Source organism: Podarcis bocagei (genome assembly GCF_964188305.1).
Source record: "Podarcis bocagei genome assembly, chromosome: Z".
NCBI classification, from domain to species: domain Eukaryota; kingdom Metazoa; phylum Chordata; class Lepidosauria; order Squamata; family Lacertidae; genus Podarcis; species Podarcis bocagei.
The window spans coordinates 16076573-16092618 of NC_138140.1; the positions used below are offsets into that span (position 1 = coordinate 16076573).

General features: G+C 45.4%; 1 protein-coding gene across 1 annotated transcript in view; it reads right to left on the reverse strand.

Annotated features, from left to right (window-relative positions):
* CFAP77 (cilia and flagella associated protein 77) overlaps positions 1-16046 on the reverse strand; it is a 101921-nt gene that overhangs the window by 25801 nt on the left and 60074 nt on the right. Inside the window, exon 3 of the mRNA XM_081179266.1 lies at positions 15160-15388. Within this exon, the coding sequence (XP_081035392.1) occupies positions 15160-15388 (229 nt within the window). The remainder of the gene's footprint in view (positions 1-15159; positions 15389-16046) is intronic.

The window sequence follows — 16046 nt, forward strand, 5'->3', positions numbered from 1 at the left end:
AGAAGACAGAGAATTTCTTTTTTTTATTATTAAAAAAAACCCTTTTCAGATGTTGATGATCCTTTTGCTGGAGACAGCTGTTTTGTTAAAATTAAAATCTATGCACAACGCCGACCTGTGAGCAGGCAGCCAGGGACAAAGTGACAACACTGTACTCTAGGGTGGTGTGTCAGTTTCCTCTGAAAACTTTTCCCTCTGAAAAACTTACAAAATTCTAATCTGCTTCCTTCTCCCCATGCAACATAACCCTCTGATACCTTCTCTGGGCATTAAGAACATATGGAAAGCCCTGCTGGATTAGGTCAATGGCCCGTCTCGCCCATCATCCCTTTCTCAAAGAAAGGACCCTCTCCTAGCCCAGCCTGAATATGTTAGGGATTGAACCTAGGAACCTGTTCTTTCACTTAGCTGCAGCCTCATGCCCCAAAGAAGAACATGCCAAATGGCTAAGAAACCAAGAAGAGCCGGCTGGATTAGTCCAATGGCCCATCTCACCCAGCATCCTATTGTCACAGAGGCCAACCAATTGCCTGTGAGAAACCTGCAAAAGCAAGACCCCAGCAAAAGAGAACTGCTTTCCTGTGGTTTCCAGCAACTTGTGTTCAGAAGCATGCTGCCTCCAACTCTGGAGGCAGAGCATAGCCATCATGGCTAGTAAAAAAAGGTAATGGGCCCCTGGACGGTTAAATCCAGTCAAACTTGACTATGGGATGTGGCGCCCATCTTGCTTCAGGCCGAGGGAGCCAGCGTTTGTCTGCAGACAGCTTTCGGAGTCATGTGGCCAGCATGACTAAGCCGCTTCTGGCGCGACGGGACACCATGACGGAAGCCGGAGTGCACAGAAACGCTTTTTATCTTCCCACTGTAGTTGTACCTATTTATCTGCCTGCACTGGTATGCTTTCAAACTGCTAGGTTGGCAGGAACTGGGACAGAGCAACGGGAGCTCACCCCGTTGTGCGGATTCGAACCACCGACCTTACGATTGGCATGCCCAAGAGGCTCAATGGTTTAAACCACAGCGTCACCTGCTCCCCCATGGCTAGTAGCCATTGATGGCCATGTTCTCCATGGATTTATCCTATCCTCATTTAAAGCCATCCACATTAGTAAACATCAGTACCTCCTGTAGTATATTATTATTATTATTATTATTATTACTTCTACCCTGTTCCACAGTTTAACTACATGCTGCATGAATAAGTCCTTTATATTGTCCATCCTGAATCTTCCAACTTTCAGCTTCGTTGGATGTTCATGAATTCTAATGTTAGGAAAGTGGGCGAAAAACTTCCCTTTGTCCGCTTTCTCTATCCTGCATGCAATTTCATAAACTTCTGTAATGTTGCCTCTCACTTGGATTTTTCTAAATTGAGAAGCCCCAAATGTTGCAACCTTTTCCCATTTGATTTATTGCATTTATATCCCACCTTTTCCTCCAAGGATCTCAAGGTGGTGCACAACTCCCCCATCTCATTCAATCGCCATTACACCCTGTGAGGTACGTTAGGCTGAAAGGCAATGACTGGTCCAAGGTCACCCAAATGAGCTTTACAGTGGTACCTCGGATTACAGATGCTTCAGGTTACAGACACTTCAGGTTACAGACTCTGCTAACCCAGAAATATTACCTCGGGTTAAGAACTTTGCTTCAGGATGAGAACAGAAATCGCGCGGCAGCGGCACAGCGGCAGGCCCCATTAGCTAAAGTGGTACCTCAGGTTAAAAACAGTTTCAGGTTAAGAACGGACCTCCAGAACGAATTAAGTTCTTAACCTGAGGTACCACTGTATGTCTGTTTGGAGATTTGAACCCTGGTCTCCCAGGTCCTAATCACTTGTTCTACCATTCCCTGATCAGTGTTACCATGCTGTGCAATGCTAGGGGCTCCTTTCCCCCATTCTACCTCTATCCCAAATGATAACCGATGAACAGCAGCTGACCAAGTCCCCCATGCTTATTTCTTCTGCTCTCTTTGTCCCAGCAGCAAAGAGAATGATGCATCCACAGATTCGTGTCTTTCCTAGGCAGCAGATAGAGCCTGCTGTTCCCTGAACCTTCCTTCTTTCTCCCTCCCTCTCTTGCTGGCTTTAATTGTTCCCATTTGGGTAAGGGACCTGTCTGGTCTAACAAGGCCGGCTGAAAGTAGGAGGGGGAATCAGAGAAAGAGGAGAGGGAGGTAATTGAAGCACTTAGCTCCCTTCCATAGCCTTGGTGCTCACACCTTAATTAGGAAAGAGGACCGCTGGGCATTTGGTTATCTTTTTTAATTGTTTATGGCCTGGCGAGCATAAAAAAGTAATGGCAGGGGAGGGAATGTGGATGCAAGTGGCCGGAGGGCCTCAGCTTCCAAGTCAAGCTGTAAACGCCCATTTGCAGTTTGTTAGCTTGTTAGTATCCCCTCTTCCCAAGAAGGGGCAGATTCAATTAGTAGCAGGAGGGAGCCTTTGTCATAGGTGGCAGTGGGGGAAAAGGCGGACAAGGAAGGCAGGACTATAAAGGAGCTGTCCTTTGAAGCCGTACCATGCAGCCCCCCACAGCTTTACAGATAGGCCTCTAAACAGACCCCAGAAATAAAGCCACTGAGAGGCATGGAGGATCATTTTGAAAATGATCCCCATTTGTCCTCATTTTCCCTTCCTCAGAAAAAGAAAGAAGACCCTTCCCCACTGACAAATCCCAAATGTGTAGGTGGAAAACATTTGGGAATCTGGATCCTGAATGCCAGCAAAACTACCCAATCAAACCAATGGTTAGCTTGCATGCATTTTAAAGCACACTAAATTAAATTAAAATGCCTTATCTTGGGTGGAAAAAGCTGCAGATGACCTCAGATTTCCATACGCCTTCATGCCCCCGCCCCCAGTAAATTGCAAGGAGGGGGAAAACAGTGATATAAATTACTTCTCTGTGGGCAGCCAATAAGGAAAATGCTTTTTTCTAAGAGTCGGAAGATCAGTTATTTGACTCAGAGGGCTCGTATGAGCTGATGCCGTCAGAAGAATAAATTCTCTTGTAAACAGAACGCTTAAAAAGATTTATCAGATGTTCATTGCCATGCTTAGAGGAGAGTGTGTGTGTGTGTGTGTGTGTGTGTGTGTGTGTGTGTAGTTATGAGTGTGTCAAATTTGCTTTGCTCTTGCAGAGATGTGTCTGAAGCAGAGTACAAAGAAGTCTGGGTAAGGAAGGGCAGCAGCGCAGTGGGCTGAGCGGAAGGTCCCAGGTTCAAGCCCCAGTCACATCTCCAGGTAAGGCTGGGACCCTGGAGAGATGCTGCCAGTCAGTGTAGACAGTACTGAGCTAGATGGACCAGGAAATTGTACTGAGCTGACTCAGGACAAGGCAGCTTCCTGTGTCAATTGGCTGTTTATTCAGAATCATGAGGACTAGAATCTTACTTTATTTTGAGGGGAAGGGCCATAGCTTAGCGGTGCAGCATGTACCTGGGATGCAGGAGGTCCCAGGTTCAATCTTGTGCATATCCAGGTTGTGTTAGGGAAGTTCCCTGTTCTGAAATGATTGAGAGCTTCTGACAGGCAGTGTAAACCAGGGGTAGGAAACCTCAAGCCCAGGGGACAAATGTGGCCCTCAGATCTCACTATCTGTCTCTTGGGACACTTCCTAGACCTCATCCCTCTCTGGCCCTGTTCCACATCCACCTTAGGTGTTTTTGCCAGGCTGGGATTTGTCATTAAACTCTGATAAATGATCAGTGTTTGTCTGCATGGAGGATAGAGAAGTGTGCGTGTGGAAAAACTACCCTACTGTAAAAGATAAACTTTACATTCATTGCCCCAGACCACTTTTGTCTCTGACCCTGCTCATCACTGGCACATGCCATCCCCGCCCCCTGCCCTGAAGTTTGCCCAGAAAGGAACAATACTAAGTTAGGTGGACCAGCAGGTCTGACTCTTTAAAAGGCCATTTCCTGTGTTCCTAAATTGCTGGTGTTTTCAAGGAAGCTGAGTAAAGAACATGTAGGCCACATTAACGTCCTATGTTTAAAGCAGTATGATACCACCTTGTAAGCAGCCATGGCTTCCCCAAAGCATCTTGGGAGCTGTAGTCTTTTAAGAGTGCTGAGGGTCGCTAGAAAATGAACTGATATTGATTTATATATATTAATGTAATTTTTATATGAAACTGTATTATTGCAATATTTTGTTTATCAGTTGTTGCTTCAGTTTTCTGTTGTTGTTTAGTCGTTTAGTCGTATCTGACTCTTCGTGACCCCATGGACCAGAGCACGCCAGGCACTCCTGTCTTCCACTGCCTCAGTTTTCTATACACCACTAAATCTTTATTGCAGTCCAAAGACCCATAGAGCAATTTCAGAACAAAATACAGTTAAGAAGGCCAACCGCAAAAGAGAGAGAAACCGAGGCGGTCATTTTGTTTTGTCTCGAGCTTGATGATCTTTATTTCTTTTATCCACTTAGGGATATTTATATATATATTAGGCTGTATAGAATTTCAGTAATCTAATTTATTCTCCCAGAGCTACAATTTCCAGTTCCCTGTGAAGAGGGATTGACTATTAAACCAATAGGGCAATTGTAGGTCTGTAAGGGGAATATAGGGGTCTCCCAGCAACACTCAGAACCTTTGATCAACAGGAACCCCCAGAATTATTTGGGAGAAGCTGTGACTGTTTTAACATGGTATCACAATGCTTTAAATATATGGCGGCTATATGCATGTGGCAATATTTGCAAAGCTAAGCAGGATCCAGTATTGTTTCAAAGTGGATGGGAGACCACATGTTGGGATTCTTGCATTGTAGGTGATTGGACTAGATGACACTCATGGTTCCTTCCGACTCTATAATTCTATGATTTGTCTATGGTTTGTTTAGGGATACCAGTTAATCCTGAAGTCCCACTTGTGTGAAGAACTACCAAAAGAGAAAAAAAATGGCTGATTACCTGAATTCAAAAAAGGATGCAGGGTTTGGCTCACTCTTTAACAAAAATAGCCTTCAGCAGGGTTTAGAATACAGATTTATGCAGCACTTGGAAAGCATGAGAAATATAGGTTGTCAAACTTATAAACATTCCATTACTAAGCACTTACAATTCTCCCCTGCCTCTACTCTTCTCTAAGTGAATAGACCACAAACTTTAGTAAGTTTAAATGCTTTACTTACAGTAATCACTGGTCTCATGTATGCATCTCAATGCTACAGCAAAAACAACAGAAGTAAGGCATTCTTGGGTTGCAAAATACAGAAGTTAGTCATAAACACGTGGTCCCAGCCTCAGATGTGTGCTCAGCTTACATGGGGGTGGGGACAATACTTCCTTGCTCCCCCAAGGTGAGTGAGCATGACCTGGCCATGCTTTCTCTAGCAATTTACAGTTTTGTGGTCCTTAGGCCCTTACTTACTTACTTACTTACTGGCCCTTACTTATGCACAGTTATGTTTGGCTGCATTAAATCTCCCACTGTTTGGAGGCGGTGGCTTTTCCTTTGCTGGAAGTGCATAAGCAGAAGCTATCCAGTTTTCCGGCTGTCTGTCAGTGCAGGACAATGTAATTTAGGGTTGGTGAACCTGTTGTCCTCCAGATAAGGAAGAGCCAGGAAGCTTATACAGGAGTCAGGGAGAAACACACCATCCACTCTGGCCTATTAGATGCAACTATAACAAGGCTGGGAAACTTGTGGCCCTTAGCTTTTATAGGAGGGGCACAACTCTCCAGTCTATTTGGTAGGGTTGTAGCTAACTAAGTTATACTTGGAGTAGACCCACTGAAATGAATGAGCCTGAATTAGACATAACCATAACACTGGATACAGTGGTTAGAGTGCTGGACTAAGACCTGAGAGACCAGGGTTCAAATTCCCTCTCATCCATGAAGCTCACTGGGTAACTCTGGGCCAGTCGTTGCCTCTCTCACCCTAATCTACCTCATAGGGTTGTTGCTCTGGGGATAAAATGAGGAAGGGGGAGAACCATGCATGCCACTTTGAGCTCTTGTGCGGGGGTGGGGAAAGGTGGGATATAAATGCAATAAACAAACAGATATAAGTGCAATAAACAAACAGACAGACATGCAAACTCAGTAGTCTTTAAAAAAATCATCGGGCCCTTTTTAATCAAAATGGTGTTTGATACAATAATCTAACCAATTTACTAAACATTAAAGTCACGCTGTATGTGTATAAATGCATGCGCTCTCTCTCTCTCTCTTTCACACACACACACACACACACACACACACACACACACACACACACACAGGCCTACTTTTGCTTGAAAGCAAGGCTCAGAGGATGAGAGCAGGGGTCTCTTGGATGAGAGCGTGGATGCAGAAGAGTTATCTGTTACTGAGGCGCTTTGCGCTCTGAGGGCAACCTCCCTGCGGCATAACCTGGTTCACAGAAGGCAGCCCTTGTAAAAATCAGAGGATGGAGTGCGGATCCGAGCGATCTGATTGGAGGATGCCCCATGGGGGCGGCCGGGGACCCCACCACATCCTCGTTAGCGCTGACCTTGGCAGGAGTGCCGGCTGCTGATGAATAGGCTACAGTCCTGGACAACGCTCCTGGGAGCGGCCATATTATCTATTATTGTCCCATCAGCGCCTTCCTGAAAAGCCCCTCCCAGCTTAGCACACCACAGACCTTAGGAAGGGAATAAATCTATGTCTGGGATGAAGAGAAGGGGAAGGAAAAAGAGGAATGAAAAATGTCCTTTTTATGGCTCTTTGCAACAAAAGGTGGCCACGTGGCCTGTGCAAAACAAATTTCCTGGGGAAGGAGAGGGAGGTGGAGAAAACACACACACACACACACACACACACACACACACACGTTGAACAGCTCCTCTAATCATGATGCAATGTCTCTTGACCTAAACTGGTGCATGACCTTCCAAGGTAAACAGCCAGTTAAAGCTGCCTTACCATTTTTCTTAAGAACCTATGAAAAGCCCTCATGGCCAAAGGCTCACCTAGTCCCATGGCCAAGCAGAAATCCAAGCAAAAGAGAGCCCTCTCTCCAGAGGTGTCAAGCAAGTGGTATTCAGAAGCATTGCTGCCTCTGACTGTGGAGGCAGAGAATAACTATTGTGCTTAATAGCCATTGATAGCCTTCTCCTCTATGAATCTGCCCAAAGAGAAAGCTGTTTTAAAGCCATTCAAATGGTCATCATTGGCTCCTGCAGGAGTGAGTTCCATAGCTTAACTATGAGCTGTGTGATGAAGGACTTTCTTTTACCCATCCTGAATCTCCCAACATTCAGCTTCATTAGATGTCCCTGATGTATTAACCAGGTTGAATTTGGTTGATGCAAACCCAGCAGACACACCGATGGTGACAGGTTACCAGGTAGACAGTACTGCTGAAGCGTTTTCTGACACTACGCTGTACAGATGCATTCTAGGCAAGTTGAATTTCATTGCTAGATGTTCAAGACCTGACATAGCTGTAAGCACTAACCTGCTTAGCAGACATGCTAACAATCCTACTGTTCAGGATTGGAAAGCTCTGAAGCGCATAGCCCGCTATTTGAAAGGGACTTTGCACTACAGGCTGAGGTTCACCAGTCAGAAGACTGGAGGTCTTGAAATCTTTGCAGATGCAAGTTTTGGAAGTAACACCACGGATGGTACAAGCACTTCTGGAGTATGCTACATGTACAACCACTGCCTGTTTGACTGGTTGTGCAAAAAGCAGACGACAGTGAGCCTAAGTTCCTGTGAAGCAGAACTCAATGCTCTGCCATTTTCACTCATGGATTGTGAATGGTTGATGCAACTATAAAAAAATTCCTTCCAGTAGCACCTTAAAGACCAACTAAGTTAGTTCTTAGTATGAGCTTTCGTGTGCATGCACACTTCTTCAGATACACTGAGTGTGTTACTGGAAGGAATTTTTTTATTTTGACTATGGCAGACCAACACGGCTACCTATCTGCAACTGGTTGATGCAACTGTTTAAGGACATCAGAGTTTCTGTGAAATGTCCTGTACAAGTGTATCAAGACAATAGATCCTGTTTGGCTTTGCTGAACTCGGAGAGTTGCAAGCAAAGAACCAAGTACTTGCAGATTAAGCTACATCGTGCAAGAGAGTGTATTCAGAAAGGACTCATTCAGGTGTCCTACATGGCAGGAAATGAAATTCCTGCTGATCTGTTGTCTAAGGTTGTTAACAGAGAACAACTTAAGGTTTACGTACAGAGGTTGCAATTGGGTTGAACCACAGGTACTACAGGTTACACGGAAAGGGGGAGGATGTTAGGATATTTCCGTTCCACCTTAAAAGGGAGCAGGCTTTGTGAGTCAGAGTCTGCGTATTTCCTGTTTCACAGGATGTTTCTGTTGTGTCTTTTGTTTTCGCTCTCTCTGTCTGGAGACACTGAAGCAGGCAGTGTTTTTTTGTTCTGATCAACGCTGAATAAAACTTGTAAATAATGCTCTCCTGAGTGTGACTTTTGCTGTGCATTATCTGCTGATAGAGTGTGCATGAGCTCTGGAATGTGGCAAGCTATTTCTGGAAGCTCGTGTCGCTAATTGCTGATACTGTATCTACGGGAGATCGATGGATCGTCCGGCAGCCGGCTTGGGGGCCATGATGGACTTTGTGTCCCTGGCATTCCAACATTTTCTTCTAAACTAAAATGTCCCAAATACTGCAGTCTTTCCTTACGGGGGTTGCATTTCCCATTTATATTCCACCTGTCCTCCAAGCAGCTATACTATATATGATTTTCTTCCTCCCCATTTTATCCCCGCAGCTTTGTGAAGTAGGTTAGCCTGAGAGTGACTGGCCCGAGGTCACCCACTGAGCTTCATGGCTGAATGGGGATTTGAACCCTGGTTTCTCAGGTCTTGGTTCTAAACACTAAACCATCCTGGGTCTCAGTGGGATGTTTATCACAATTAAGGAGCCCTCAGAAGGCTAGAAACACAATTAAACATTTTAAACTGATGTTGTTCACTGTTTTATGGCTCTGAACTGCTTTGAACACAGGAACAAAGAAAAATTCCTTAAATTGAGTCAGATCATTGGCCTATCTAGCTCAGTGCCCCTTCATGGATCACTGCCTTACCGTGGCGAAGGGGCTTGAATAACTCAGAGAAGCTATGAGCTATGCCGTGCAGGGCCACCCAAGATGGACAGGTCATAGTGGAGAGTTTTGACCAAACGTGATCCACCTGGAGCAGGAACCGGCAAGCCACTCCAGTATCCCTGCCAAGAAAACTCCATGGACAAAGACAACAGGCAGATAAAAGTTATGACGCTGGAAGATGAGCCCTTCAGGTTGGAAGGCATCCAACATGCTACTGAGGAAGAGCGGAGGACAAGTACAAGTAGATTCAGAGCTGATGAAGCGGCTGGGCCAAAGCCGAAAGGACGCTCAGTTGCGGATATGCCTGGAAGCGAAAGGAAAGTCCAATGCTGTAAAGAAAAATATTGCATAGGAACCTGGAATGTAAGAACCATGAACCTGGGTAAGTTGGATGTGGTCAAAAATGAGATGGCAAGAATAAATATTGACATCCTGGGCATCAGTGAACTAAAATGGACGGGAATGGGCGAATTCAGTTCGGATAACCATCATATCTACTACTGTGGGCAAGAATCCCGTAAAAGAAATGGAGTGGCCCTCATAGTCAACAAAAGAGTGGCGAAAGCTGTACTGGGATGCAATCTCAAAAATGATAGAATGATCTCGATACGAATCCAAGGCAGACCTTTTAACATCACAGTAATCCAAGTTTATGCACCAACCACTGGTGCTGAAGAAACTGAAATTGACCAATTCTATGAAGACTTACAACACCTTATAGAAATGACACCAAAGAAGGATGTTCTTCTCATTATAGGGGATTGGAATGCTAAAGTAGGGAGTCAAGAGATAAAAGGAACAACTGGCAAGTTTGGCCTTGGAGTTCAAAATGAAGCAGGCCAAAGGCTAATAGAGTTCTGCCAAGAGAACAAGCTGGTCATCACAAACACTCTTTTCCAACAACACAAGAGACGACTCTACATATGGACATCACCAGATGGGCAGCATCGAAATCAGATTGATTATATTCTCTGCAGCCAATGATGGAGAAGCTCTATACAGTCAGCAAAAACAAGACCTGGAGCTGACTGTGGCTCAGATCATCAGCTTCTTATAGCAAAATTCAAGCTTAAACTGAAGAAAGTAGGAAAAACCACTGGGCCAGTAAGATACAATCTAAGTCGAATCTCTTATGAATACACAGTGGAAGTGAAGAACAGGTTTAAGGATTTAGATTTGGTGGACAGAGTGCCTGAAGAACTATGGATGGAGGCTCGCAACATTATACAGGAGGCAGCAACGAAAACCATCCCAATGAAAAGGAAATGCAAGAAAGCAAAGTGGCTGTCCAACGAGGCCTTACAAATAGCGGGGGAGAGAAGGCAAGCAAAATGCGAGGGAGATAGTGAAAGATACAGGAAATTGAATGCAGATTTCCAAAAAATAGCAAGGAGAGACAAGAAGGCCTTCTTAAACGAGCAATGCAAATAAATAGAGGAAAACAATAGAATGGGAAAAACCAGAGATGTGTTCAAGAAAATTGGAGATATGAAAGGAACATTTCGTACAAAGATTACCATAATAAAAGACAAAAGTGGAAAGGACCTAACAGAAGCAGAAGACATCAAGAAGAGGTGGCAAGAATACACAGAGAAACTATACCAGAAAGAAATGGATGTCTCGTATACCCCAGGTAGTGTGGTTGCTGACCTTGAGCCAGACATCCTGGAGAGTGAAGTCAAATGGGCATTAGAAAGCACTGCTAATAACAAGGCCAGTGGAAGTGATGGTATTCCAGCTGAACTATTTAAAATTTTAAAAGATGATGCTGTTAAGGTGCTACACTCAATATGCCAGCAAATTTGGAAAACTCAGCAGTGGCCAGAGGATTGGAGAAGATCAGTCTACATCCCAATCCCAAAGAAGGGCAGTGCCGAAGAAAGCTCCAACTACTGCACAATTGCACTCATTTCACACGCTAGCAAGGTTATGCTTAAAATTCTACAAGGAAGGCTCAGGCAGTATGTGGACCGAGAACTCCCAGAAGTGCAAGCTGGATTTCGAAGGAGCAGAGGAACCAGAGACCAAATTGCAAACATGCGCTGGATTATGGAGAAAGCTAGAGAGTTCCAGAAAGACATCTACTTCTGCTTCATTGACTATGCAAAAGCCTTTGACTGTGTCGACCACAGCAAACTATGGCAAGTTCTTAAAGAAATGGGAGTGCCTGATCACCTCATCTGTCTCCTGAGAAATCTCTACGTGGGACAAGAAGCTACAGTTAGAACTGGATATGGGACAACTGATTGGTTCAAAATTGGGAAAGGAGTACAGCAAGGCTGTATATTGTCTCCCTGCTTATTTAACTTATATGCAGAATTCATCATGCGAAAGGCTGGGCTGGATGAATCCCAAGCCGGAATTAAGATCGCCGGAAGAAATATCAACAACCTCAGATATGCAGATGACACAACCTTGATGGCAGAAAGTGAAGAGGAATTAAAGAACCTTTTAATGAGGGTGAAAGAGGAGAGCGCAAAATATGGTCTGAAGCTCAACATCAAAAAAACAAAGATCATGGCCACTGGGCCCATCACCTCCTGGCAAATAGAAGGGGAAGAAATGGAGGCAGTGAGAGATTTTACTTTCTTGGGCTCCATGATCACTGCAGATGGTGACAGCAGTCACGAAATTAAGAGACGCCTGCTCCTTGGGAGAAAGGCGATGGCAAACCTAGACAGCATCTTAAAAAGCAGAGACATCACCTTGCCAACAAAGGTCCGTATAGTTAAAGCCATGGTTTTCCCAGTTGTGATGTATGGAAGTGAGAGCTGGACCATAAAGAAGGCTGATCGCCGAAGGATTGATGCTTTTGAATTATGGTGCTGGAGGAGACCCTTGAAAGTCCCATGGACTGCAAGAAGACCCAACGCATCCATTCTTAAGGAAATCAGCCCTGAGTGGTCACTGGAAGGACAGATCGTGAAGCTAAGGCTCCAACTTTGGCCACCTCATGAGAAGAGAAGACTCCCTGGAAAAGACCCTGATGTTGGGAAAGTTGGAGGGCACAAGGAGAAGGGGACAACAGAGGACGAGATGGTTGGATGGTGTTCTCAAAGCCACATACATGAGTCTGACCAAACTGCGGGAGGCAGTGGAAGACAGGAGTGCCTGGCGTGCTCTCGTCCATGGGGTCACGAAGAGTCGGACACGACTAAACAACAACAGCTCAGTGCTGCTAACCCTGACAGGTAGCGGATCTCCAGGGTTTCAGAAAGGAGATATTCCTGGCCCTGCCTGGAGATGCTGGGGATTGAATTTAGGAGCTTCTGAAAGCAAAGCAGATGCTATGCTACTGAGCTACCGGCCCTTTCCAGGAACGTAAGTTGCATTATGCAGAGTTGGTCTATTGGCCCATCTAGCTCAGTACTGTCAGCACTGACTGGCAGTGGCTCTTCAGGGTTTCAGATGAGGGTCTTTTTCAGCCCTACCTAGATATTGAACCTGGGACCTTCTAAATGGAAAGCAGATACTCTACCACTGAGCTACGACCCTTCTTGGAAATACAGGTAGAGGCTTTATACTGAGTCCAATCACTGATCCCTCTAGTTCAGGGGTGTTCATTGTGGTGCCTTACACTGTGGTCATGGATGTGAGAGTTGCAGTCCAGCAAAATCTGCAGGGCCCCACATTGGCTAGCCGTAGTCTGCCCTGACTGGTAGTGGCTCTCTAGGGTTTCAGGTGGAATGTTCCACTTCCCAGGTCTACCTGGAGATGCCAGCTATTGAATCTTGAAGCTTCTGCGTGCACGGTAGATACTGCCACACTACCTTGAGTCAAACTATCAATCCATAAAGCTCAGTATTATCTACAGTGACTGGCAGCAGCTCTCCAGGGTTTTAGGCAAGGGAAACTCCCACCCTGACTGGGATTGAACCTAAGACTTTCTGCATGAAAAGCAGATTCTCTGCCTCTGGGAGACAGCCCTTCCCTCCACTGCAAATAAAGTAAATAAGAATTGCGTGCAAAACAGTTGTTTAATTAAGGGTGCCAGGAACTGTAGCTCTTTGCAGGTAAACTATGGTTCCCAAGATTCTCTGTAGGGAAGGCATATGCTTCTGAATGCCAGTTACTGAAAACCAGAGGAGGGGAGAGTGCTTTTGTGCTGGTATCCTGCTTGTGAGTTTCCCACAGGTCTCTGGCCAGCTGCTGTGAGGACAGGGTGCTGAACTAAACATTGTCCTGATCCAGCAGGGGTGTCCTTATGTCCTTATGCTTTAAATGTGCTTTTAAATGTATGGTGAGGATGTGCCCGGCATCTGGCCCAGCAGGCACTTCTCTCCATTGGTGGTAACTCTTAAACCTGCCACTCAGAAGAGGAATGGGTTAAATACCACCCACCCCAGTTTTCTTTCCTTTTTAACCTAAAGTGGGTCTAATGAGCCAGTAATTTGATTTGGTCTATAACATGCTTTTAAAGCGAGGGGATAAATACAGCTGGCCTGCATAAAAGGTAGCTATTAAAGGCTATCCGGGATAGGGCATAATAACTTTAAATTAATAGCTCCCCCTCTTCTCTGTCAGATCCCGCACTTTGGCCTTACTTGGGATTTTGCCATATTTATTCTTTAAAAGGGCGGGCGGGGGGGGGGAGCAAACTTTCAAACCGTGCCTGCTGGTCTCTCGGGCAGCCATTTAACCTCCGTTTATGAAGAAATAAAGGGAAATTGATGCTGATTCCAGCCTGCTTCGGGGGATCATTGTGCGGTGTAAGAGCTATTCTGCCTGCAATTTACCGGTCGGCCTTGTCATCCCCATGACGGCTGCTTCTGATCAAGATAAAGCTTTATAGCCAGGGCATTTGCTGCTAACAGCAACCTAATGCTGCATTTTCATTTGGCTGCAATTAATGTTAATGCCTGCGACGAAAACTGTCATTAAAGACCATTTTAAAATCCATTCAATTTGCATAGGCGCAGCCCATTTGCTATCGGGTAAAATACTTGCTGTCGTTCATCACATCTTCCTTTTGCAGCCATTTCCTCCCCCTCCCTCCCACCCACTCCCTTTTTAAATAGAAAAACCAACTTTATTAGCAGTTTGCTCTCCCCCACTTTAAAACGTGAGATCTGTAACATCACAGCTGACCCGGCACCATGCAAGGAATAATATTAATAATAATAATAAGTTTTTAATTACCTGTATTTGTAACCCGCCCATCTGGCATTTTACAAGGTATGCAGAATATAAGAGCCTGGCTGCTGGATCAGGCCAATGGTCCTTCAAGTCCGGTATCCAGTGGCCAACCAAGATGCCTTAGTGGGAAACCCATAATCAGGATCTGAGCCCGAGTACTCTCCCCTCCTGTAGCTGGTAAGAGATTGAACCTGGGACATTCTGCATGCAGAGCAGATGCTCATCCACTGAGTTATAGATGCTTCTGATAAACACAGGAAATCTGTCAGGCCATTGATCCATCTCCCTCTGTGTTGTCTGTACCAGGAGCAGGGAACCTTTAGCCATCCAGACCTAGCTGAACTACAACTCCCATCAGCCCCAAGAAGAATTACCAGACTATATCTCCACTGCATTTGCCATGAATTCATACCAATCTCTGTCAGCGGGGATGTCAGTGGAGTTCTGGAGTGCTGCGGCAGCCCTGTGGGGGCTCAACAGATCCCAACCTGGAGTTCCCCTGACCTCACCACTTCTGGCTCACCCTGCCCCATCCTGCTGAGTGCAGCCTTGCTGGTACTCGGAAGACACTACAGTGGTACCTCAGGTTACATATGCTTCAGGTTACAGACGCTTCAGGTTACAGACTCCGCTAATACAGAAATATTACCTCAGGTTAATAACTTTGCTTCAGGATGAGAACAAAAATTGTGCTCCAGCGACGTGGTGGCAGCAGGAGGCCGCATTAGCTAAAGTGGTGCTTCAGGTTAAGAACAGACCTCTAGAACGAATTAAGTTCTTAACCCGAGGTACCACTGTACTGGGTTCGCCCAATCCCCCAAGCCTCTATTATATGAGATTGGAGCATACAAAAAGAGAGAGGTAAATAACAGGGGGAATAAAATCAGTTTCTCTACCGCTACCCCTCTGTGGAATCCCTCAAGGAGGTGCCCCACTTTCTTCTGCTCACCGTGCTGGCCTCCCATATGTCATGTCCGCAGGTACTTTCGGAGGCGTCTTCTTGAAGCGCCTCTCATCATCCTCGCTGAGGCGGATGTCCTTTTGCTTGCGGTACAAGTTGCTCTCGTGTGCTGTGACAAAGCCGGCCTTGACGGCTCGGCTGTTGCAGGCCTTCTGGTCGCGGGGCCTCTCCTTCTCCGGAATGCTCTTGGGCTTCATAGAATTCCAGTGGCCAATGGCTATGGAGAGACAACAGTACAGTCGTACCATGGTTTTTGAACAGAATGCGTTCTGGAAGTCTGTTCAACTTCCAAAACGTTTGAAACCCAAGGCGCAGCTTCTGATTGGCTGCAGAAGCTGCAGGAGCATCCTGCAGCCAATCGGAAGCCATGGAAGCCATGCCAGACGTTCAGCTTCCGAGGCAAAGTTTGTTTACTTCCGGGTTTGCGGTGTTCAAGCTCCAAGTTGTTCGTGAACTAAGCTGTTCGAAAACCAAGGTATGGCTGTATTTGTGTTATGCAGTGAAGAGTATTTGTGGAAGCTGTTCCTGTGCAGAGACTGGCCAGGCAGACAGGGTGGTGGTTGAGGTTAAAGCAGTTCACGAACTGTATAGCTTTCAGGTTGAGGACTGTGTGCTTGTATTTGTGTTTATATATTTTGGAATTTTTGAACACCCTACCTGTTGACATCAGGCAAGTGCCTTGAGTGAACTTTTTTCAGCATCTGCTAAAAACATTTTTGTACAGGCAAACCAATACAGATATATAGAATGCTGACTTGTTTTAATCTGGTTTTTAGCATTGTTTTTTTTTAATGTTTCAAATAGTTGTTTTTGATCATCTAAATTGATAATCTCATTGTTTTAATCTTTTGATAAACCACTTTGAAGTTTTCCAT